General features: G+C 46.7%; 1 protein-coding gene across 4 annotated transcripts in view; it reads right to left on the bottom strand.

Annotated features, from left to right (window-relative positions):
* tnrc18 (trinucleotide repeat containing 18) overlaps positions 1-25,682 on the bottom strand; it is a 48,691-nt gene that overhangs the window by 13,729 nt on the left and 9,280 nt on the right. For all 4 annotated transcript variants that reach the window (XM_080044080.1, XM_080044081.1, XM_080044082.1 and 1 more), the window contains exons 3-19: positions 20,954-21,082; positions 17,819-17,923; positions 15,322-17,235; positions 12,883-12,970; positions 12,482-12,711; positions 11,170-11,316; positions 9,241-9,425; positions 8,359-8,812; positions 6,598-7,617; positions 6,304-6,449; positions 6,025-6,158; positions 5,777-5,893; positions 5,455-5,638; positions 5,023-5,338; positions 4,283-4,498; positions 1,472-1,630; positions 81-598 (exon numbers count right to left, since the gene is read on the bottom strand). In XM_080044080.1, the coding sequence (XP_079900206.1) occupies positions 81-598; positions 1,472-1,630; positions 4,283-4,498; positions 5,023-5,338; positions 5,455-5,638; positions 5,777-5,893; positions 6,025-6,158; positions 6,304-6,449; positions 6,598-7,617; positions 8,359-8,812; positions 9,241-9,425; positions 11,170-11,316; positions 12,482-12,711; positions 12,883-12,970; positions 15,322-17,235; positions 17,819-17,923; positions 20,954-21,082 (6,062 nt within the window). The remainder of the gene's footprint in view (positions 1-80; positions 599-1,471; positions 1,631-4,282; positions 4,499-5,022; positions 5,339-5,454; positions 5,639-5,776; positions 5,894-6,024; positions 6,159-6,303; positions 6,450-6,597; positions 7,618-8,358; positions 8,813-9,240; positions 9,426-11,169; positions 11,317-12,481; positions 12,712-12,882; positions 12,971-15,321; positions 17,236-17,818; positions 17,924-20,953; positions 21,083-25,682) is intronic.

Genomic DNA, 25,682 nt, shown 5'->3' with positions numbered 1-25,682 from the left:
AGGGGGGGAAAAGACATTCTATGTTTCCCAGGTTTGTCTCAGCTGGTGATTAACAACGGCTATGAATTATTGACACGTACTTTCACCACATCTTTCGCCTCTCTGCTGGGCTGGGCGGGCTTAGTGGGTCTGCAGGGTAGCTTCTGGGGGGTGAGAGGAGGTGGGGGTGGGGCCGAGCTGAAAGGAGAGACAGAGACAGAGGAGGAGCCCTGGATGGTGGCAGCAGCAGCAGCAGAGGCTGAAGACACTGGCAGCTGACCGGTGGGGGTGGGGGTGGAGGTGGTGGTGGTGGTAGTGTCATGGAGAAAGATCCTCTCGCTGCGTCTCCGGGTCCAGGCTTCATCCTCACTGAAGCCGGCGGCGGGGTGGTCAAAGCTGAAGCGCCGTGGGGACTGGGGGGCGGGCCGTTGTTTGGGCAGAGGCTTGCGTTTGAGCGGCAGTGCTTCATCCCGCTTGGTGGGGCTGGCCTGGTCGATGCGCCGGGTCGCCGGGGGCAACAGGGGCAGCTCAGGGGCCGAGCGTTTGCCGTGCAGCAGAGAAGGGAACTTCCTCAGACGCAGGTCAGAGCCGGAGTCCGACCACTCACACTCTGAAGACCCTGAGGAGAGGAGAGGAGAGGAGAGGAGAGGAGAGGAGAGGAGAGGGTCATCCCATGTAAAAACTCTCCCTGCGTCACACACACTGTACAGAAATATAAACTAAGGCGGAAGATCCACTGAAATCAATAACCCCGTGAATAGGACTATTGATCCATTTGAAACTAATACATAATTCAAGGCCTGAATCATTACAGGCACCCTGACGTGACAATTAGAAATGAATGGATGTGTCGCTGTGAATCAATAGCACAATCCTGAATAAACGCTCAGGCGGTGAACCCGCTCAACCACAAAAAAAAAGTGCAATTACAATGTGCAACCTGCGAAAGAAGCAGAGAACAGGCTCATGTGCAGTTTGTTTAAAGGTACTGAGGGAACCCAGGACACTGTGTTTTTCTTTTCTGCTACTCTCATGAAGAAAGGTAACCCATACTCTGTTTAGCTACACAGACATGATGCTCAGCCACACACACACACACACACACACACACACACACACACACACACACACACACACACACACACACACACACACACACACACACACACACACACACACACACACACACTTCTATCTTTTTGAGGACACTCATTGTAATGCATTCCCTGCCTAACCCCTTAACATTAGAACTAAATTCCCAAACCCCCACCCTCACATTAACCTTAACCTGATTCTAACATGAACCCTAAAACCAAGTTTTAACCCTTAAACAGGCCTTTGAAGAAGTGTAACCATACGGGTTTTGCCGGTTACATGCAAAATTAGAACATTTAAGAAAAATGACCTCAAAAGCTTACAGAGGTCAGTCACAAAGATTCCCCACACAGGGGACTCATTTATAAGCTATAAGTGTTGTGTTGTTTTGGATTACCCAGAATGCTTTGCCTGCTGCGGTGTTTGGTATCCTGGAAAAGGTTCCCTGGGGTGGAGGTGACGGGGAGCGCGCTGGCTGCAAAGCGGGCCAGCAAACCCAGCCCGCTCTCCTCACAGCCGCCTTCCTCCGCCGAATCAGACTCATCCTCTGAGGTTTCTGTTTCAGAGAAAAAAAAATGTTTAGCTCTGAAATGGAAGTGGCTGCAGCATGGGTCTGGGTCAACAGGTCAAAGCACTAACCTACTGTTTTTACCGAAAGCAGAGAAGAAGAAAAAAAACTGCACCATAAAGAAAAGGAATTTTATATAAAACAACCAAGATCCAAGACACAAAACTGAATGCAAAGACTGATAAATGGCCTGTGTGAAATGATAACCCCAGCCTGGACCTCACAATAATAGACAGGACACACACACACACACACACTATCCCATCCATCTTTGCTGTAACACGTAGGCAGATCAGAGACAACAGTGGGGAGAAATGAGATTGACGGTCCAACCACCGCAGAACGCCTTCACACTAAAATGATGTTTAATCAACATACAGTAGGAATATTTGGGATTTACCACATATATGCACTAGTATGTCACGCTGACACACACACACACACACAGCTACTGACACCATGTAAGCTGAATGTCTGACTCAGATATATTGTATTATTTAAACAAAAGCCATCAGAGAATGTGACAAAGAGGGAAGTGAAAAACTTAACTTCTTCCTACAAGTCTGAAATGCACACACACACACACACACACGCAAGCTGGTAGTAAGCAGTTAGATGAGCAGGCGGAGCCTTTCCTCAAGGGTTAGAGTGTTAACACTGAGGGCGGATGCACAGTACAAGATTACTTCAACTACCCGACAACATACATTAATTTACATATTATATATACATACTTATTTAGTCTTACTGACATTAAAAGGTGAATTGTCATCTAAATCAGCTGTCATTTTTATTTCCGATCAGATTTTTTTAAATTAAAAAGTAACATAATAGCTTTGTGTTGCTGCGATCTCTGGTTGAGAGTTTCAAGTGTGTGGCGCCTGACATCACCTAGCAGTGATGTCACAGTGTACTGGAGTACACCTGTTTGACACTGCAGCAAGGTGAGATGTGAAACCGAGGGATGTCAACAAAAACAATAGGTTCAGGGGGTGTTAAGTCATTCTTTAACCAAAGCAAATATGCTTAATAAGATTTATGAGGCAATTTGAATCAAACTAGAGTTTATGTTTGTTATGGCTCCAGACAAGAATACAATTATTTATAAAATTATTCAATTAGGAAATTAGCCAAATCGGGTGTGTATGTTGTACTGTGAATACCCTGTGTGTTAACTGCGGCAGACAGACATTACAACAGGCAGGCACTGAGAGGACAGCCCTGTGAAGGCCCCTTGGTACAATAAAAGGTTTTGTGAGCTTTGAATAACCGTGGTTACATCCTCTGTCCCAGCTGTAAACTCTTCCGGTGACATGACTTCGGGTCAGTGGGGGTAACCATGGCTCTCATTAATGATCTTTAATTTCTGAGGACAATAAATATAGAAAAACAAAACAAATAAACTAAGGTAAAAGTTAATGTTCTGCTTATGTAGTTCAATTCCAACTTAGCCCACACTTACACAGTGGGCACTTCCTACTTACACAGCAGGTGACAGGGGTGTGGCCTCAGGCAGGGAGGGGCAGCGCAGCGGCCAGAGTGCAGCCTAGCCGTAGCATAGCCTGGCCTTAGCACAGTCAAGCTTAAGCTAAGCTTTAAAGACTAGCCGCAGCCAGGTAGCAGAGGCTCCAGGCTGCGCTAGTCCTTGCCAAGCTTCTGTAAAGTCACAGCAGCAGCAAAAGAGGCACAAGCACATGGAACAGGCTGAGAGACACTCAAAGTATCATGGGTAGGACAGTGGGGACAGGTATGGGTCAAAGGTGAGGAGGGAAAGGTGAAAAGACAGAGCAAGGTGGCTGGGAAAGCAAGGTAAAGGGAAAAGGGTTATTTGAAGGTTTAGTAGACACAGAGGAGGAGCTCTATTGTCCAAATATCCCCAACATCTTATATGAAGTTTAGAATGAGTAGCAGTGCATTCAATTCCCCACATCACCAGAAAAGAGGACCACATCAAGAAACACTGTACAAACACTGCTTATTTAAATAGAGCCAACTCTCATTTTTCTACATTTCTCCTTTATTTTATGACAATTTAAACTGACCAGGTAATACAGTTTTTCGTCTTATCAGAATCCGCTGTGTGCTCTGAACTAATCTTCCGCATGTAATGTTTCAGTTTGTGAACAGTGTTTTCCAACCTTTGCCAGGAGATCTAAAGGGATATTTGAGGAACAGAGCAGTGTAAAGGGTGTGTGAGGTGCAGTGGCAGCTGGACAGACGGAGACGGGGACAGACAGATGAAGCAGACACAAGGACCACAGCGCTTCGCTTTCTGTGCCAATCAGATCAACACCTTTAATAAAGCTTATAGGTACCAAACTGCAATACAACTTTATGAAAAAAATCTCACAATTCACACAAAATTTTCAATGTACAAATGCTACAAAATCTGTTTTTGCAATCCAGGCAATAAAAAACAAAAATAAACAAAACACCATAGAAATAGATCAACTCTTAAAAAAAGGCAAAAAAAGGAAATAAAGGCAACTTTGCAGAGAAGCCAGCAGCAAGAGAGGTAGTGTTGGATGGTCTAGCTAAAAGCACAGTCTGACAAACAGCGGCCCTAGCTAAACGCACACAAAGACAAGCTGTGACCAGGCTCAAAGACACTTTGTCTGGGAGGAGATTTCGGTCAGTAACCTTGGTCGAAGGAGTCGTCGGAGGAGCTGAGGCCGGCTTCCTCCAGCAGCAGGGATAAGTGCTTGTGTTTCTTCTTCTGAGACTTCTGGCCGGACAGCAGGGACGTCGGAGACACTTCCTCGGACCGCCTCTTCCTGGTGGGGTTACCGTGGGAACGCGTCCCTGAGAGAGGGGGCCAGCCCCCTCGAGCAGAACTGTGCTCCTCTGAATCTGAGTCTGGTGCAGAGAAAGTTGGGTCAATGATTCACCACAACAAAAGACACAACGGAGACTCCTGCTCCACCTTCATGTCACAACTGACAGAGGAATCCAAACTAAAGATCAATCTATTTCACATTCAATCTGGATTATTGACTAGATCACTTGTCATAACGGACATGGTTAAACTGACCATGAAGAAGTTGTATATAATGACGTGCACACCTTACGCTGATCTCAAGAGGATTCACACAAATGAAAGATCATTAAGGACTAAATACTTGTTCATGGTATATGTTGTTCTTGGTTTTGGTCTTTTAATGGAATTTGTTTATAATCACCTATAAAGAAAAACAACATAACAAATATTCGAAACCCAAGGTCCACTTAGTGTCACACTACTAAGCGGACTTTTAAGTTAATGGTCTACCAAACTTTCCTGCACTATACAAAAACAGAATACTGCCAGCCTCATCACTTTGCATGTAAAAGTTATCCATCACCCGCAACTCAGTGTACTTCTCATCTCCAGGTGTACTCACTGTTGGAGCAGCTGCTGAGCTCTGATCTCATGGCAGAGAACAAAGCCGACTTCTTCTGACCTTTCACTTTTCGGACGGCGTCTGAAGACGAGGCCTTGGCGGCCATCTTCTGTTTCCCCATTTTGTCAGACGAGTGGACGGGGCGTTCCTTCATCCGACCCTCTGCAGACTTGCCCTTGGGCTTGTCTTGCTTTGAGTTGGAGGAGAGTTTACGAGACGCGCCGAGGGAGCCGAGCTGCGACAGCGAGAGCGCCCTGTCCAGGTCCGACGCCAGCTGCTCCTGCTCACTCACATGGCTGCGCTTGGCCTTCAACACCTGACAATGTAACCAAAAAACACTTCATTAGTTATGTCAGTATATTTGCATAGTGCCGTAGACAAATAAGTCTATATTTTTTTTAAATTAGAAACATTCGCTTCCAAGTGACTTACCTCCAGAGAGTGACTGGTAGACGGCTCCTGGTCGTTCCAGCTCTTGTTCTTCTTTTTCTTTTTTTTCAACTTCACTCCTCCACTTCCTGCCTCCGTCTCCTCTTCGTCTCTGGACAAGCGGAACCTCTTCCTCTGTCCCTCCCCAGCTTCAGAGTCCTCAGAGTATTGCATTGTCCTGCCCACCCTGAAAGACATCGCAATATTTACACTTTATGTATCAAATGTCCAAAAAGCACAAACACAAAAAGCAAAAATTTATAAAATAAACCAAAAATAAAATAAAAGTGAACTGGGAGAATAGAGCTACAGATATGTCACTCACTTCCCAGGCCTGCTGTCCAGTTTGGTAGGTGAAGTCAAGTGTTGTTTCCTCTTCCTGGGTCGTCCCCTGCCCCGTCTGGTCAGACTCCGCCTCTCATCCTCCTGCTGCTGCCGCTCACTGACCAATGAGAAGAAGACTTTTAGTTGTGTGTTTGACTGGGTTGGTGAATGTGGTGAACATTTCTTTAGCACGTGTGTAATAAAAGCAGCAGCTGTGTGAATGTGAACTGGTGTTGGTCTAACTCTCACCGCTTGTCTCTGCGTCTCTGCAGCTTGCTCAGATCCCTCTGCTTCTCCTTGTAGGTCTGCTGCAGCTCAGCCAGGCGGATGCGGTACTCCACTTCCACCGCGTCCAACTCGTCCATGGACATTTTACTATACAGCTGCAGAGGAGAGAGAGAGAGAGAGAGAGAGAGTGTCAAAACATTTCAAATAAACTGGGCACTTTTATTTCTTCTCTGGGCGACATATTAGTTCATCTTAAGTTAAGTTGCTTTATTGGTCAATTTACACAAGGGCACATCTTACCGGCTCCTCCTTCCTCTGCCTCCAGCTGTATTTCTTGTTGGGATCCAGCGTTCTTGGAAGATCAATGTGGGACTGCTTCTCAATGGCCTCCAACAAGATCTGTCTGCTGGCTTCAAGAAGACAGTCCAGACCCTCCAATGTCAGATCTGAATGGAAGGTAAAGGAAAATAAAATATTAAAAAGAGTGTGAAAACAGAAATGGAGAGCCTTTGGTTTCAACTTTTTTTTTTCCAACTTTGTCTTTCATTCCTTCTCTCGTATTCTCTCACTTCCCTCATAATAATATATACTGACCTTGCTCCATGCTGATTTGCTCCATCTCTCGCTGGGCCATTTGGCTGAGCAGGGCCATCCCCTCCAGCGCCACCATCTCCAGGTCACCAGTAGCCCTGCAGTCTGCCCCCATGATGGGCAGTAGAAGTGTGGAGATGGTGTGTGGTGTGGGGGGGCGGGCCTGGGCCATCTCGCTGGCAGCCAGCAGAGCCAGCATCCCCGCCATGGGATCCTCTGGACCGATGAGCAGCGGGAGAGGAGAGTCAGCGGTGTGGGGAGGAGAATAGGGATAAGCGAGAGTTTCCGTAACACTTTCTCTCATACCGGGACTGAGTGAGGTGATACGGCTTTCTGGGTGTTCATGTTTGCCCGAGGAGATGTGTGCGTCGCTTGGGGTTTGCTCCAGCGATGACGCACACACCTCAGCCGATTCTGGGCAGTCCGACTCTGCAGTGATGCATGGTGGATATGGTTCTGGATCCTTGATGAACTCCGGTTTAGGCACGGCTTCGATGAGCGGAGGAGGCAGGGAGGGGTACGCCGCCTGACAGGAGTAAGATGACACCTCCATTTTGATTTTCCCTCCTTCCTTCTCTTCCTGCCTGATGTCTGCCAGTCTTTCCTCTGGTAGCGGTGGAGGTAGAGGGCTGGGGACAAGCAGCAGGGGTAGCGGTTGAGACTGGGGTTTCAAAGCTTCCCCTTCTAGCTCCCTGTCATGGCTGGCTAGCACGGGGCTGCAGCTCCGGCGAAGAGGACCCAGGGGTTCTGGTGTCACGTTGGGCCGATGCCGGTCCGCACCGGGTTCCTGCTTGAGAAAGGATCCGGTCTTTGACGGCTCTAGTTTCTGAGGCTTGATGTCGGCGTCATGCAGCCTGGAATGAAGGTGAGCTGAGGGCAGAGGGGCAGCGGAGGCGCTAGAGCGGGAGCGGTGGGGAGGGACCACTTCTGTGTTTGTCCCGGTGGGCGCTGGGATGTGATAAGGGGGGAAAGGAGAGCCGAACGGAGCAGTGATGGACTGGTATGGGTAACCTGGAGGGATATCTGTAAAGTTAAAAATACAGAAGTTAGAGTCCCAAACAGATTCATCCAATATCATTAAAAAGGGTCCGGATTTATTGTTTAAAGAGTCACATATGATGCTCATTTTCAGGTTCAAAATAATAATTTGTGTTTTTATTATGAACTGTTTTCATTGTGTAGTGTCCCAAAAAACTTTTATATTGCTCACAGGGCCATTGTTAAAATTGCCTCGTTTCAGCCTCTGTCTGAAATGCTCAGTTTGAGAGCCTCTCTTTAAGCCCCGCCTTCCAAAAAGCCCAGTCTGCTCTCTTTAGCCCTAAATCTAACTGCCGATTTGAACCTAATAGCTGCCAGTCAGATTCAGTGGTATCTGGGAGTGTGCTCATCACAGGTGGTGGTAGAGGTAAGTTAAGTTAGTAATGAGGGGGCGTGGCTTATCCCCTTATGACAGAAATCTTACTAGGGTTTTTAACACACGTTTTCAGAAAAGTGGAGGAGAAAAAGAGAGGGTTGTTTATTTATTCAGTCCCACGCCAGGACTCCTATTAATGTTCAAAAATCCCCCCCAAAAAAGGAAGTGCATTTTGCATAATAAGTAAGCTTTAAACAGTCTTCAATAGTTCACAATAATACTGAAAGCTTTTATCAATGAAGCTGACACAGTGGACGAGCAAATACATAAACATGAACATCCTGCATATAACGACGGTACTTGTTAACATTTCAACAGACGGGTCGATAATTGAGCCGCTGATGACTCACCACCAGAGTAGATGCCTTGGAAGGGCGCGGAGGCCGTCGTCTTCTGCTGTCCCCCTCTGTGCTCCCTGCGTCCCCCTTCCCCCCCCTCCTCGGTGGCCTCCTGTTTGGGCCGGCGCGGGGATGACGGGGGCGGGGAGGCGGAGCGCGGGGAAGGCGGGTGAGGATGGGGCGTGGTAGGCGGGTGAGAGGACATGGACACTCTCTGCTGCTGGCCGCCTTCCTCTGACTTGAGGGCAGTGACCGGGGAGGGAAGGGGGGGTAGGTGGATACGGGAGGGGGTGGACGGGGTGGGGGTGCGAGAGGCAGGGGGGCGGGGCTTACGAGGGTGCAGGACGGGCGAGGGAGACGGTGAAGGGACGGAGGACGCGCGAGGTTTGGGCTCGGCGTTGCTCCGCTTGTGTTCCGCCTTCTCCTCCATCTCCGGCCGGTGATCGCTGCTGGCCTTCAAACGCTCCTGGAGAAAGGCAAAGAGGAGACCGGCTTGGTTTGTTTTTGTGTGTGTTTCACTTTGTTCATTTTTAGTGTGACTTTGCGTTCTTTAGACTTCCTCTTCTATTGGAGCGGCAGGATGCGTTGTGTGAAGAGCTGTTGCTGATACTGAATGTATTAACTTTTTGCATAAAATATGTGTGGAACGTGTATAATCTCAAAATATATATAATTTCGGGCTATGCAAATACCAAAAACAATTGTCTATTTAGATTAATCCTGAAATATCTGATTCATCTGTGTCCTCAAGCTCTACTGTTGCCCAAAAAAGGGCAGTTTTTAAAATGAAACCAAAAAGTATATACAGTATATTTATGTGACTGTTGAGTTTTTTTGAACTATGTTTAGTTATTGATGCGTGTTCAACACTTAACACTGAGTGAGTCCACTTACGACTAGCTGTGCGTTCCTCTGCAGCTCTAGGACCTGTGCAGTGTGTTGCTGGATCATGAGCAGCTCCTGTTGTCGGAGCATCTGCTGCTGGGAGAGGAGCTGCAGCTGGGCGGCGTGCTGCAGAGAGCTGCTAGTGCCGTAGACCCCGGGCCACACCGGGCCTCCACGCTCCAACATCTCACCTCCTGCAGATCAATGGAGGAGGGGCACAAACTCAATCAGGGTTCAACATAACTTTTTTTTCCTACTGGCCCGTCGGGCCAGTGGATCTGAGTTTTACTGGCCCCTTGTATATTTTCACTGGCCCTGCACACACTTTTTTTTTCTTCATAATTTAGTGTCAATAATTATAATACCTGTATTAGAAAAATAAAGAAAGATAACCAGATCTAAAGGGAATATCTATACTGTAACAGTATATTCCCTTTAGATTTGGTTATTTTTATTTTAGTTAATCATATGAAATGTTGATATTGCTCATACACATAATATAAAACCAGGCAAACATATTGAATTAGAAGCTTACAACTGAAAGTATGTTGAAAGAGTCGGCCAGTATTTTAAAGTCCAGTAGTTTGATTTTATGATTTTTGATTGTTTTTATTCTTGAATTTGGGCAGTTTAATGAATAGTTCACCTGCAGAAGTCATGTTCAAACATAAAAAAAAATAAGAGATGAAGGTCTGATCAGTCTTTGTGGTGTGGTAGGCTGTTTTTTACTTTCTCTATATGCATTAGGGATGTGAATGTGTCGACCGAATGACCGGTTTTCCACTTGCGCTCAAGTTGACTTTAAAAATAGAATAGAAATACGAAAATCAGGGGGTTATGCCGTTTTTTTAATGGGATATTTCACCGTGTATGTGAGTTCACGTCTGGTCGTGAGCGCGCTGCAGGAGTGTCACTTCTCCATGAAGTGTCAGCTTCACATTAAGAGTCCGGTGTGGGACCATTTTTTCAAACTATTGATAAAAAACAATGCAGTGCAAAATATGCAGCACAAGTTAAACGCTCGTCTAAGACTATGACGTTAAATCACCTTCGAAACACACAATGCCTTCGTCCGATCACAGCAGCGTTTCACCGTGTGATCTCGCCAGCGAGTGAGCCGCCGCGCAGATGAACTGTGGTCTGTGGCTAAAATAATAACCGGGCATATTCTCCCCGTTAGCGATTTCAATGGGAAAGACTTCCGCGATTTGATTGAATGTCTCGAGCCTGAAAACACAGTGCCAAACTGCGCGACTATAGGAACTGTACAGTGAGCGGAGTCCCTCCGTTCGTTTCTGTCTACAACCGACACAATCACCGGAGACGCATTCACAGCGTTTAAATAACGCCTCTCATTTGTATTACCATTGGGGCTTGTATGCAAATACTGTAACATTACGGTGGCAGATAAAGGAAAAGCGCAGTTATCACTTTCTGCACCTCAACCTCTGCTGTGGGAAGAAAGAAAGGGGGCAATTGCAAGTCGATTGATTTGTCGACTCGCAGGCGGACAGTAGGCAGCTCTGCCAACGGAGCGAGAGTGCACCCGCTTCTTGCTCCGCCTGTCAAAACGCCCACGCATCGGTTGTCCACTGGCCTTTCATTAAAAAATATATTTTATATTAGGTTTATTATATTGAGTCTTAAATAAACACTGCTTTCATTACGACTCTCAACGCGCATTTCAATGAACCATGATAGTCTACAAAAAAGGTAGTCTACAAAAAGATACTGAACTGTGATTGGCCAGTCACTGGCCCGGGCGGGACAGTGACTGGCCAATCAACTTGCCCTGCATATGATTTTACTGGCCCCGGGCCATCGGGCTATACGTTATGTCGAACCCTGTCAATACTTATACTATCATCCGTTTTGAAAAATGCAACAAATTGTAATTTTACAAGATAATATCATGCACCCGTATTTTGACTTTCATACCGTAGTGTTGCAGGTGTTCAGTGGGGATGACTATTAGCTGTCCAGACTGTGGGTCCTGGGCAAACTGGTAGGGAGGGGGCATGGAGCCTTGCAGAGATGGTGGGTAGCCATGAGGGAGGGACTGGTGGAGCGATGAATGACCCATGCCTGAATGGGAGGAGAGGGGGTGAAAATTGAAAGAAAGCATAAAGTGAAAAAGTCAGTTAAGTAAAACTAACATTTACTCAGCATAGTATTTATAACCACTTTGAAGCCATGCTAGAGTTACATCACGGAGCGCACACTGAATTCAGCAGCTTTTCTGAGATTTTGTTCTTATTGCCTCGATGGGTGGACACAGCTGGACCAGGGTAAACTCCATGTGCGCATGTGTGTTTGTGTTTCCATATTTTTTTCCCATGTTGTCTGTACACTTGCATGTAAGCTCACATAAGTAAGCAATTACAAATGTCTTGATGTTGGTTTTTTTCTGGACCGCGAGCATTGGGGGAGCAGAAATGTCCTACAAGGACCAGGAATGTCTGTGGCTTGACCCCTGGAGGCTGCTGCTGGACAAGCCGCTCAGCAGACACAGACAGCCCCCTCCTTTTCTGCTACACCAATCAGAAAAGGCTAGACAGGAGGCATGTGGAAATGCCACAAGCTGTTTTTGAACGGATATAGACCCTTTGGTGTTTATCACCAGGCTGGATAACTCTGGTGATGGAGAGTAAGACGCAGATGCTCCCTGAAAAGGGCAAGAGCTGCTGGTGTGTACAACACTGTCTATACTCCAGTGCTGCTTATGGCTTGTGTAGCATGCTTTCAGTACCTTTCCACATTAGTGGACATGTGAAGTAGCAGCTTACAGGAAAGGTCCTTCATCCAGCAATAGAGTGATACAGATTTTGAACTGGTCGTTGGTCGTGATTGTCACTTAATTTTGAACATTCTGCCAATACATTACAGTTGAAGAAATGTATTTGGTCATAATACCAGAAATAGATTTAAATAAATTCTTCAAGGTATTTTCACAGTTCATTCAGAAATGATGAAAATAGAGGAATACAACACAATATTCCCATGGTGACATCTTCCATCTTGCTCGTTTTGTCTATATATTTTAAGATTACTGTCACATAAAATACAATGTAAAGAGCCATTTAACTTGAACATTTAAAAAAAACTAAATGACTAACTAATCACTTTGCTCCTGATATAAGCGGTGACATTGTTTAAATCAAGCCTACGCATTCCTGACTTGAGGCATTGAATAAAATTAGTATAATCTTTTTGAACATGCATCTTAAAGTCACGAGTAAAGTCCACACACCGTATGGGGAGCTGGAGAGCCAGACAGGGGGGGCTCCGGGCCGGGGCATCCAGGGGTGAGAGGTCAGAGTTGACGGGTCTGGAGGCCATCGTCCGGCCCCCGCCAGCGCTGCCCCTCCCGTCACCATCAGGTTGGGGGTCATGAGGCTGGGAGTCATCATACTGGGCGGCAGGCCTCCAGACAGTGGGCCAGGGTGCATCTGAGTGAACTCCGCCAGCTCCTTGGATTCTCTGTAGAAAGAACCAGGGACACATTATTTAATACTGTGTGTTTACTTGAAGAACTTACGCACAGAAAGACGGTATTTGGAAATGATGTGCATATTTTTTTGACAAAACTTTAGAATGTCATTTAAAAACATAATTTTATTTTTTTAAGTTAAATTGAAAACCAAGCTATACCTGAGCACTTTCTCCTGCTCGCGCTCCAGCCGGCCTGCCAGCAGTCTGTCATCCTGGTGACGAGCACGCTCCTCCGCTCGCTCCTCGTCTGTGGCGGGTTGGGGCACAGAGGGAGGGAGATTAGATTAGATAACACATGTTCCAGCAGCTGCATCGCCGAGGCTCCTTCAACGTTTAAAGAAAAGGAACATACGAGCTGCTGCGAGAGGAGACACGCTGGATGGTTGGGAGTTATGTGAGGAAGTAACAATGGAGTGATATTTGGTGAAGAGGGGAAAAAGTGGGTGACAGCAGAGGAGAGGAGCCGAGAAAATGCTTGGCTGTAAAGTGGTGACATGACACAGCATGTCGAAAAGAGAAGTGAAGAGAAAAATACAATGTTCGGCCACGGCCTGCACACAAAGAGCGTGTGTGCCTACATACTGTACGAACACACAAGCGTGCACACACACGGCGTGCCAGCTCTTATCATTTATTAGTCTAGTCCCACTGGAGACTTGTGAACATACCACTGCTGACTTACTATGTACACACACACACACTTAAACTCATTCTGCTAATTACAAGGGCCAATGGCAAAACACAGAGATGGAGAGCAGAGAGGGAGGGAAAAAGAGCGGCAGCACTCGACCAAGCAATCCAGAATAAACATGAGGATCTCCTCCGTGCACTCTTTCTATTTAACTGTCTTCCATCTCATCCGCGTTGACTGAAGGTCCCCAAGCAACAGAGAGATTTTATACGAGTGTGCTGAACCCTTCACTCTGGAAGTGTGTGTGTGGTGTGTGTGTTTGTGTGTGTGTGTGTGTGTGTGTGTGTGTGTGTGTGTGTGTGTGTGTGTGCAGCCCATAACAGGGACAAGAGATTTCAGCTAAATCTGACATGCTCCGCGGGAAAGGTTTCAAGACAGTTACCAAGGTTACAGGGAGCCGGCCCCCACATGCTATCTTCTTTGTATCAGAAAGCCCCCCCCCCCCTCCTCCATCTCACACTCTTTTCACTTCTCTACTTCCCGATGGCGACACACCTCTCTCTTCCCGTCTATATGCCTATCGATCTACACCCATCCATTCTCATTAGCCTTCTTCTTCATGCTTCCCTCCATCTACACATTCACTTCTCCACCTATTTGAGTATTATTAGTAAATCCTCTTCTGTTTATTTAGAGATATTCTTAGTGTGAGGGACTGATGCTCTTAGACCAATCAATCTGCTCAGCAAGGAAACTAATAAACGCCCCCAACGGGGATGCACGTGCATGAACACACCAACATCTACCTCACAAAACACGCCCAGTTCCTTGTATACACCTCCCTCTTACCTCGGACACACACACACACACACACACACACACACACACACACACACACACACACACACACACACACACACACACACACACACACACACACACACACACACACACACACACACACACACACACACACACACACACACACACACACACACACACACACACACACACACAGTCCGTCACTAGAATGATCCATTGCTTAGCAACGCACCCATGGTCTTATTGTAATTCAAGGCTTGTTTGTAGCTTTTAGCTGCACTCTGTAATGACATGTTTAATGCAGAGAGGATGGCGAGTGGGGTGGGGAGGTGGAAGTGAAGAAAAGAAAAGAGTGGAGAAAGAGCAGGGGGCCCCGAGGTGGGACACAGAGGGAGTGCCGCTACAAAAGACAGCTTCTCAGAGAGCGAGGCAGGGTGGGGAACGAGGGATGCATTCAACAAAATGAAAAGAGAGGGAGAGACAAGAGAGAGAGAGAAACAGAAATGAGTAGGAAGACAGATGGAGAGAAAGCACTGTAGCTGAATGACCTTGACGTACAAGAATACAGCACTGTAATAGAGAATTACTCTGCAGAGCACCGCCGATTGAAGAGGCTTTCAACAAATTACAACTACATAATTAGCGATTTGAGGGGAGAGCGTTTTTTTTTTTTTTTACCATTGCAATCATGTTACACGCATGAACACCAGCCAAACAGGGCCGTGGCAACACAACTTTACCCAAATGTAACAGAAGTCCTTCCATTATTCATGGCAAACGACATGAGAAATCATTTGCTCTTGGTTCATTTAACTATGGCGATCCATGTTCCCTGCAGTGTGATCGGGAGAGCCAAGAGTTGAAAGCAAAAAGCAGCAGAAACTGCTGAAAATATTTCAAATAAATGACGCACACTTGATTTAACATGCTGGAAAAACTATTAAATATAAAATGACTCGAGAGATTTAATGAAAGTCACCACGGGAACCTACTTACAACAGAAATGTTAACAGCCATTTTTTATCATTCACATGCGAGAAAATGAGATTCTACTTGAAGGGTTAGCAGCAGGGAAAGAAGTTACACAAATGATGATGAGGTGATTGGAGTAAATCCCTTAGTAATACATAAACAGACAGTGTTACCTTTGATAGCTGTTTGCAGCAGAGTTCTCTGTGTGTCTGAAGGTCCACTGCTCTGTTTACTGGAGCTGCCGCTGTCTCTCTGCCGGGCCACGGCTACAGCGATGCCGACCGGCGGGTGGCGCACCTCGCCCTCGCCCTCCCGGCCAAAGGAGCGGGCGCTGTCGGGCCTCTCCTGCTCCCTCTTCAGCTGTGGAGGCATCCTCAACGACCCTGACCCGACTGACACCCTCTCCCTGTCCCTCTCTCGTTCCCTCTCCCTCTCTCTCTCCTTCTCCCTCTCCCTCTCCCTCATGGCTTCTGAACCACTGACGTTACCCAGACCGCCAAAGGGCCCTCGTCCGTCCACGGCATGTCTGGTTGACCCGGGACCCTCAGCAGCAAAGTTTCCACTGTATTTAATCAGACTCTGCATGGCTGAAACCTCCAAGGGATCAGTTCCCGCTCCCCCTCCTCTCTCTCCCCCATTGGGCCCCCCTCCCACCATGGAACCCCCCGGTCTGTAGAGCGCCGATGGGTCCAGGTAGCGTCTCTGACCTCCCTCCTCGCCCACGTGCCCCGCGTGTCCGTGTTGGGAGGGGTGTGTGGGGGGGGAATGGCTGTGGGCGGAGGAGTGTGGGTGGTTGTTGCCAGGACGGTGGCCTGTGTGAGGGGAATGGGACATTCGCGTGTGTGTCTGTTGGTGTTGGTTGTGAGGCGAGGAGAGTGCACTGTGTCCGTGTTGGGCTGCCAGGGCGGCCATGTGACTGGTGGCGTAGTTGGCCAATGGGCTGATGGTATTCCACTTAGGCTCCGCCCCCGCCCGCTCTACGCCCAATCGGATCGAGTGTTTGGAGGAGGAGAGGTCCCTGCTGTCCGGGCTGAACCTGGACTCGCCGGAGGAGTAAGACGCGTCCTGGCCCCGTTTACTGACGGAGCCGTTGGAACAAATAACAGAGCCTTCCTCCCTTTGATTGCTTGAATCGCCAGACTGGGAGAGTCGAGGGTGCTCCATCAAGCTCCTCTCTGGAAACCTGTAGCTCTCCCTCTCCCTCTCCCTCTCCCGGAGTCTCTCTCTCTCCCTCTCTCCGTCTGTGTCTCTGTCGCGCTCTCGTTCTCTCTCGTGCTCTCGTTCTCTGTCTCTGTGTTTGTTGTCGCGGGCCTGCGATGCGATCTGGATGGGCCCGGCCCGTTCGTCGTAAACCTCCACGGAAGGCACATATGTGGGAGCACTGACTCGCTGCTCTCTGATTGGGTCTCTGGGCGTAGAGGGGCGGGGCTGAAGCGCAGGAGGGAGGCTGTAGGATAGCTGTACGTTCCCCGCTGACAGTCCGGGGTCGCTCCTCCGTTGTCTGTCCGAGTGAGAGTTTGAGTGATTGGAGATAGCGTTAGAGTTCTGGTTGTGGTGGTCTCGAGATACCCCCACCCCCTCGTCATCCCGACCCACTCTGTCCGTTTCTGGTGCGTGGAACCTGCCAACGCCTCCACCAACCCCTCCTGAAGGAAAGGGGGGCTGTGGAGGGGACGGCCTGGACCTGGGCTCTGCTGTGGAGTGTGTCTTCTGCTGCTGCTGCTGCTGCTGCTGCTGCTGCTGCTGGTGAAGGGGATGGAGATGGTGCGGGTGGTGAGGATGGAAGGACCAAACGTCCCTCTCTCTCTCCGCGACACGTTCCCTCTCTTTCTCTCGTTCTCCGCTCCTGGCCCGGCGCTCCTCCTCGCTGCGCCCGTCCTGCGTCAGGTCCACCACGCTGTGCGGCCTCTGATCCTCTCTCGACCGCTCCCTCTCTCTCTCCCTCTCCCTCTCCCCCCTGTAGTTCCGCTCTCCTCCCCCGTCCCGGGATACCCTCTGTGGGGGAGTGGAGCTTGTCGGAGCGGTCGGGGGAGCGGATGGTTGGTGTAGAGGCAACTGGCTCAAAGAAGCTGGCAGGTAAAAGCCCTCTAAAAAAACACACAAAAATAAGAAGAAACATGAGTTCAAAACACAAACAAACACACACACACTAGCTACACACAATCTGACAGTGAGGAAAAGAAGCAGCGATACATATTGTACTTCATTAAAATCCATCCTCCATTTCTGGCTGGGGATTTGGCCCAGCTCACCCCAGCAAACTACTGTACATGTCTTTGGTCTATCCCTGCATTCCAAATCGCATCCTCTTTTCTTTAGTACTATTCTACATACTACAGCTGATCATAAAAAGTCTAGCAGTAGGCATTCAATTGGGACATTCTTTTACCGATTTATTTCATCATACGATCGTGACTTAAACTTGCCTATTGCTTTTATATATATGTTGTAAGAATCTGTATATCAGAATCACCCAATATAAGCATGCCGATTTCCACACTAAATATCCTGACCAGATGTAGTAGGTGCATCCGGGTATTTTTTGGGACCTCCTAATTCTCTTTCTACCATACTGAATAGCGGGGAAGTATGGGTATTGGAACGCAGGGTATGTGCGCTAAATCCAGCCACTCGTTGCCATGATTGTGGCTGGTGGTGACAGCGACTGACCTTTATGTGAGTCGTAGAGATGGTGCTGGGAGAGCGACGGAGGCTCCAGGTGGCCCAGGGACAGGTAGGGACTGGAGTACAGGCTGCTGGGCAGATGAGGGTAGCCTGAAGACACACACACACAAAATATGGTAATGTAGTTTACACAAAACTGGGTCTTAACAATGACGTATTCCCCATCAACAAACAGAATATAAGAATTTGAATAAAACTTGAGTCAACTTGCAGAAAATGAACGAAAACTAGTATATGAGAAATCATTTGCTCTTGGTTCATTTAAGCAGGAATTAACTTCTATGACCTTTCCTCTGCTTTTCAAATAAGAGGTACTTGTTCTCCTTTCTCTTTTTTAAAACCATCAAACATTAAAAATATATTTGGTAGAAAACAAGACACCTGAAGAAATTGGACGGTAATAAATTGAGATCAGTCTTTTTTTCCGGCCGCACTACAATGTTTTTAGATTCATTGAGTAAATAATCTGCAAGGCAAGGCAAGGCAAGGCAAGGCAAGGCAAGGCAAGGCAAGGCAAGGCAAGGCAAGGCAAGGCAAGGCAAGGCAAGGCAAGGCAAGGCAAGGCAAGGCAAGGCAAGGCAAGGCAAGGCAAGGCAAGGCAAGGCAAGGCAAGGCAAGGCAAGGCAAGGCAAGGCAAGGCAAGGCAAGGCAAGGAAAGGCAAGGAAAGGAAAGGCAAGTTTATTTATATAGCACAATTCAGACACAAGGCCATTCAAAGTGCTTTACAGTGGCAGAAAAAAAATCCTCAAGAGAAGACGTTAGAAATCCCATTTTTAGAGATCTCAAAAACATAGAACAAATACATCTGCAAGTAAATCAATAATGAAAAAAAAGGTGGATCACTGCAGCCTCCTGTAGTTAATAAGTAACGTTAACGGGACCATATTAACAGTGTTGGGTTGGATTTCAGATGGTTGCATCATTCTGTGTGAGTGTAGGCGCACACACAAACCTTTTCAACAAACGGAATAATCTACTTGTACAAATCAGCCGCAATTCCGAGAAGTCAACCAATTTCAACACGTAAACCACATGTATAACCGTTTATACATCACATTTAAACTTGCTTACAGTTGACCCAACGTCACCTGGCTGCTACCATTGCTTTTGTTCACGAGGTCAGTTTGAGGTTGGTTATTGTAGAGAGAGAGAGAGTCTATCTGCCCCCATGGCTCAGCTGCTGCTCTCAGTGACCAGATCTTAATTTAGACAAAGCCCTTTGCATCCGTGTAATACTCTGGATGTCTGCGTGAGTTACTGGGGCAGAGCTGGGCTGGTGTCAAACCGCCTAAAAAGAAAAGACTGCTGCCTGCCACCCAGAGAGAGAGAGGGCGAGAGACATTCCCACACTCCAGCCATTCCAAGAAATATCAAAAGACGCCGCTGCACCCTCTCTCCCTGCACGAAAGTATAAATCTGGCTCTCCTCTCCTCCCTCCGTTCTGATAGGCAGAAATGGAGAAGCGGTAGAGGAGGTGGTGAGGGTGTCAGTGGTTAGGGACAGAAATATAAGAAGAGTTGAAATGACATGAGTAAGAGGCATGATGCAAGGATAGGTTTCTTTGCAAAGCTTCCTTCCTTTAGCAAACCGCTAACCTAGCATCCCCAAGCATATCCTAAAGCCCGCCGCTGCCTTGGAAGAAAAAAAACGTCTCCAGCTTTAGTTACTTGCGCTGCGGCTATTAAAGCCACCCACCGAGTATTAAGAATAACCCTCTCTGGCCAGGAAGGGTTTTTTCTATTCACGTTCACATCACAGGCAAAGTATGGCTGTATGGTTGGCTTCTGTAAGGCAGCAGGGAGGTTTTAGAATGGTAAGCTCCAGATACGTTAAAAACTCTTTATTCAGGCTAAACTTTAAAGTCAAGCGTTAAAAAGGCTCTCCATCCTTTATCCTCTTCTTCTTCTTTGGCTGAATATCAAGTCAAACAGTCTCAGCGTGGGGCTCAAGCTGGAAGCAGATGGGCCAGTGATCGACTTGAGTGTTAGGCTACATTATACTTTAAAAAGGTATCATTTTCATAAAGGTCAAACCCCTATTTACCATTTCTGTAAATGTCAATTACAGATCTATACAATAGTTTCCATTGTAAGTGGTGCCATTCCTGTCTTGCTGGATAGAGTTTGCACGCACGCACACACGCCGAGTCATCCAGCAGCCATTCAGCTTATTTTTTATTTATTATAAAACTCCTACAAGCATCTCTGAAGCTCACTACTCAAGACTTGTCATTTTTTTCGTCGTATAAAGACTGCAGGGTGAAAAACAAAAATGTGCAGTTTAAATGGCGGGTTATGTGCCGCAGCCGGACTATTCTTGGCTCTGAGCGGTTGCCAGGAAACCAGCAGAAGAAGATAGCGCTCACACTATTGCCTACAATCATAGGTGCACTGAACCGTACCTGAAGCCAAGGAAGTAAGGTCGAGACAAACCCTCTAATCACAAACAATCTGATTGGCTGTGTTTGGAAAGAACTGCACAAGATGTGTGGCACACAGGGAGGCGATGCAAGTAACTTTCAGAATGAATCCTAAATAAGATCCGTTCGTCCTTCTCGCTTTACCTTGCCAAACATGCACTGCGGGATACGTTTCCCCCTCCTATCTGACCTTCTGCTCCAGTGAGATTTGATAAGCAGACAAGGACAGGAGGGAACTGAGATTCAATCACTTACTACACAAAGGCCTTAGATAGAGCACAGAGGAGGACACAGAGGTCCATGGGGAGAACACAAACACAAGAGATATATATTTTAGATATGTACACAACCCGTTTCTAAAACTGTGTTCATAAGCTAGGTCAGCGGAGAAATGTTGTAGAAAAGTGGGGTGGGAGAACTCGAGGGATGAACCAAAAACAAGATGCATATTTGGGCAGGAAGAAAAAAAAAAAAAAAAAAGAGAAGACAGAACTGGAACAGGATCCCACGGGTGTAAGCAATGAGACAGGGAGAGGAAAAAAGCCTCCTGGAGGGCTTTTGAACAGGGGGCGGACTGGGAGAAATGTCATGGGAAATATGGCGTGGCTGGTGTCTTCAGGAGGTTGTATCATCGTCTCAGAGAGAGAGAGAGAGAGAGCGAGAGAGAGACATTTTCAAATGTTTGTAGAGGGTTATTTACCTTCGTGAGCGTGTGAGGCCCATAGCTGGGCCATCTGATTGGCTGATCTGTAGGCGGGGTCAGAGGTCAAGGGGGAGGGGCCTGGGTAGCCTGACAGGAAAGGACTGGAGCCTGCCGGGAAGCCATCGCCTGAAAGAAATGAGCAAAGGCCATCAGTCAGTCAGTCAGTCAGGCACCCTCATAACCACAACCCAACTAATGAACGACAAAGACCATCCATTCATGCTGTCACTTTCCTGTGTGTGTCTGTGTGTGTGTTTGTGTGCATGTGCGTGTGTTTCAGTTTGAGTTTGGTGTGTGCATGTTTGTTTAGTGTGTGTGTGTTTGTGTGCATTTGCGTGTGTTTCAGTGTTTGTTTTAGTGTGTGTGTGTGTGTGTGTGTGTGTGTGTGTGTGTGTGTGTGTGTGTGTGTGTGTGTGTACAATCGATACAACCCGACGGTCTGTTGTAATCACATTATTACTCAGCCACCATGCACTCTGTTTCCACAAAATAAACCACAGATGGACTGGACTAGGAGAAAAGGACAGTTAATATATATATGGGAAACAACTAAAAACCTGAAAATCGACACAACAGGAGTGAAGCATGTGTTGGGTAATCTGGAAGGGACACTCTCTTCCAGGACACAGTGATAAGACATGACATTAGGGGAAGTAACACACACCTAGCTGGATCAGACTGACACATTCACTCTCTTTTTGTCATTGCGTGTGTTACAATAACACCAAACTATTTACTTCCAAATTCTCCAGAAAAACAAAAAAAATTCCAAAAGATTGAAAAAAAAAACCCCTCCCATTGTGAAGAGTCTGCCAGTTATTAACAGAAGGGAAGGGTGGCTTAATATCAATTCAAGTTGACTCTGCTTTGACTTCCTACCACAGCTTTATAAAAAAAATTATATAAAAAAAAGAAGCCGACTAAACAGTAAATCTTGCCGAGACAGACTATTTGAAAGAATGCCAAGCATAACTTTGTATGGCCAAAAGGTTATATGCTTAATTGTCTTGTTTTGTCTGACCAAAACTCTAACACACAAAAATATTCAGTTTGCAATAATGTGACTTACTTTTTGTTTATGATACAGAGATTTTACCAGGCCAGAGTCCTCATTCTGACCACAATATTGTAGAAATCTGAAAGAAATGTCCGACTACGCCGTCTATTTGAACAAGTAATCCACTGTTTGTATGATGTGTGTATTCAAACAAATGCCGCTGACGTCAGACTTCACCATAAAAAGCCGCTCCATCATCGTAAACATTTCCTATCGCTCAACATGATTTAGCAATCGATTTGTTTTTATTAGACTTACTTTTATTAGTCTCCACTCCACTCCACTCCACTCCCTGCATGTTTGCAATCCAACCATTAGTAATCTTTGAACCTTTGAACCATTACACTCTTCCAAATCACAAGCTGCTAAGAGCTGGGAAAGGCTTCATGTTTAGCTGGGTTTAGCTCCCCCCTGCCCCATTACTGAGAGCACAGTCATTACCCAGATCAAACTAACCATGGGTTCTGTCTGCTTATGGGCCAGGGGGAAGGGAGGGGGTGTGTGTGTGTGTGTGTGTGTGTGTGTGTGTGTGTGTGTGTGTGTGTGTGTGTGTGTGTTTCTGTATTAGTCCTGTGGGAATCTGAGAGACACGCTGTGCTTGCCGAGTTTCCCCTGCATCTAAATCAGTACATTAAAACCACCGGAATTCGCACGTGCACACACACACAGTGCATTTTAAAATCAATAGCGCAAGCAGCTTTCCAATTAATCACAAACAGAAACATGTACACACCCACATAAAACATACATGCAGGGGTAATGCAGTGTGCTTTTATTCTCCGCTGTGAAAATTACTGTGTAGGTGGTGGATCCTTCCACACTCAGCCCAATCACCAAGATTTATTTTAAGTCTCTCTCTGAGTGAGTGTGTGTGTGTGTGTGTGTGTGTGTGTGTGTGTGTGTGTGTGTGTGTGTGTGTGTGTGTGTGTGTGTGTGTGTGTGTGTGTGTGTGTGTGTGTGTGTATTGACTGTCTGTGTGTGTGTGTGTGTGTGTGTGTGTGTGTGTGTGTGTGTGTGGCTGAAGTGACTGCACTCACTGCATTGCTCTATGATCACTGACATGTGCAAACAGTTCTGTGAAAGTTTGCAGTGAGTGAATGCCCTTTGAGTCAGAGACACAGCAGGAGCTACACGTGTGTACACACACACACACACACCCATAAACAAATACACACAAGCATGCACATACGAAACCACACCATCACGTCAATTCAGGAGAATATGCAGACACGCAAACAAGCACAACCAACCGCACATTCACACACACACACACACACACACACACACACACACACACACACACACACACACACACACACACACACACACACACAAACACGGTCAGCCTGTGATTAACCTTCAGTTAGTCTCGGTGCGTTAACTCTGCTGGAAAACATCCCCCCACACACACACACTCACTCATCCTGTGTGGAAAGGGGGGAACTGAAGAGCAGTGAGATTTTACCCCCACAAAGAGACAAATGGCCATGTGTAGTCTCATAGTGCAGTCACAAGAAAGGTGTGTATCTAATTTATTTTCCACATTAAAATGATTCCTTTACCCCATGAAGTTATAACCTTGATCATTCAGTCCTAGAGGTGGATTTATTGACACCCGGGGTTCCTGGTGATAAAACGTAAGTGTGGTTTACCACGCCAGCAAAACACTCGTGGTGCAATGACTTTGTCAGAAGAGCAACTGTAGTATCCTCTAACAGGCAGCGCTGGTTGGTCATTGGTTGAATTCACGCAGCAAACGGTGGAAGTAGTTTAACATTCTTCACCTAGCAGCCTATTGGAACTTCAGGAGTGTCCTTAGTGAGCAATACTGAATGCAAAAGAGTAATCGGTCCTCTAACAAAATGCCAAAACGCAACAGGCCACTGTTTTTTTTTTAAACACATTATTCTTTTAATGATACGGTGGCTATTGAATGGTAAAACGAGGACAAGATCAAATACCCCCTCCCATTTTCTGTCTATCGAGCTGTACATGTATGTTACTTGCCTTTTAAGCAATGTTAATAAGGGAGTGATGGTTATCTTCTTTTTCAGTGTGACTGTAAAAATACATTTCGTACTGGTGTGTAACATGTGTGACAGACTGAGAGCATTAAACTCCAGCAGCAACTCACGATTGGCCTATGTAATCTGATCATGTGAGTTATAATATAATAAACCACTAAAAGAAAAGTGCAAATCAAGCCATTTTTCCCGGCCAGCTTTCCCATCGTTCATCATCATTTCCATCAGTGTATGTCAGGATACGTGCCAAAAATGTTGTTCTAGCAAATTGTTCTCACCTATAATCCACTTTCTAATTGTAACCTGGTGTGTGTGTGAGGAGAAAAAAAACGCAAACATAATATCCCCCCAGAAGAACACAGAATACATTAACATTCACTGCCACCTGTCAAGGATGTCAGCAGTTTCCACACACACACACACACACACACACACACACACACACACACACACACACACACACACACACACACACACACACACACACACACACACACACACACACACACACACACACACACACACACACACACACACACACACACACACACACACACACACACACACACACACACACGATCAATCTCAGCATCACAGCCGCTTACAGGCTCAAGCACAACACACACACAGCTACAAGAGTCCACAGTAACGCTATGTGCCAAAAAAAAAATACAATCCCAAATTCCCTTTCCCCTCCCGGAACAGTCTGAGAGAGGGAGGGAGGGAGGGAGGGAGGGAGGGAGAGAAAACATTTGTACTCCACGTTCCAGAAACAACATCCAAATGTTAGCCCGAGAGGAAAATGTTTCTTTAAATGTTTCGGAATGACTCTTTCATTACCGGAATGACTCTCTCTCTCCCTCTCTCAGCCCTTCCCTTCCTTCCTCTCGCTGCCTTTCACAACTCCATCCCACCGCACACACACACTCACACTCACACACACACACACACACACACCCACTTCAGAAGACACTTAGGTTTGCCATATTGGGAAAAGCAAGTTGCCAAGAAACACACTCTCCGACTCCCCCTGAACACACTCCGATGAACCTCCATATTCAGATCCTCGTAAGAGAATGTATCTCCGTATTAGAGAGCAAAAGGGCTTGTTGCTGGAGATCTTTTCTGATAGAGACGCCACTGCAAATCTGACAACCCACACACGAACACACACACCCACTCACTCACTCACTCGCCCACACACACACACATAGTGAAAATCTGTGGAATCAAACTCAAGAACAAGATTCCAAGATGGCCCCAACACAAAAGAATCCAAAAAAAAACAATACTGGGACACAAAGTACAAAAATATGAGCGAAAACATGTCCCCAGTTTATAGAACACATCACACAATCAGACACACACACACACACTTGCACAATGAACCCATCTGTTATCTATCAGGGTTACTCAGAGCCATGTTAGCTTGGGGGTGAATCTCTATTGATCTCTGTTTTTTTATTCCCTGCAAGAAAAACAAAAACATTCACACAGTACAACTGTCTGCCACACAGACACTGCTGGTAACCATTAATCCACACCACACGCACGCGACAGGGGAGGGATGTGCATGATTTGCATGAAGTTGTAGCAACACATGTTCGTCTTGGAGTGTGAGTGTGTTTGTTCTGGCTGTGAGCAT

The sequence above is a fragment of the Ammodytes marinus genome, assembly GCF_949987685.1.
Source record: "Ammodytes marinus genome assembly, chromosome: 16".
Taxonomy (NCBI): Eukaryota; Metazoa; Chordata; class Actinopteri; order Uranoscopiformes; family Ammodytidae; genus Ammodytes; species Ammodytes marinus.
The sequence above is the reverse complement of the archived record's forward strand: the minus strand, read 5'-3'. Positions and strand labels throughout refer to the sequence as shown.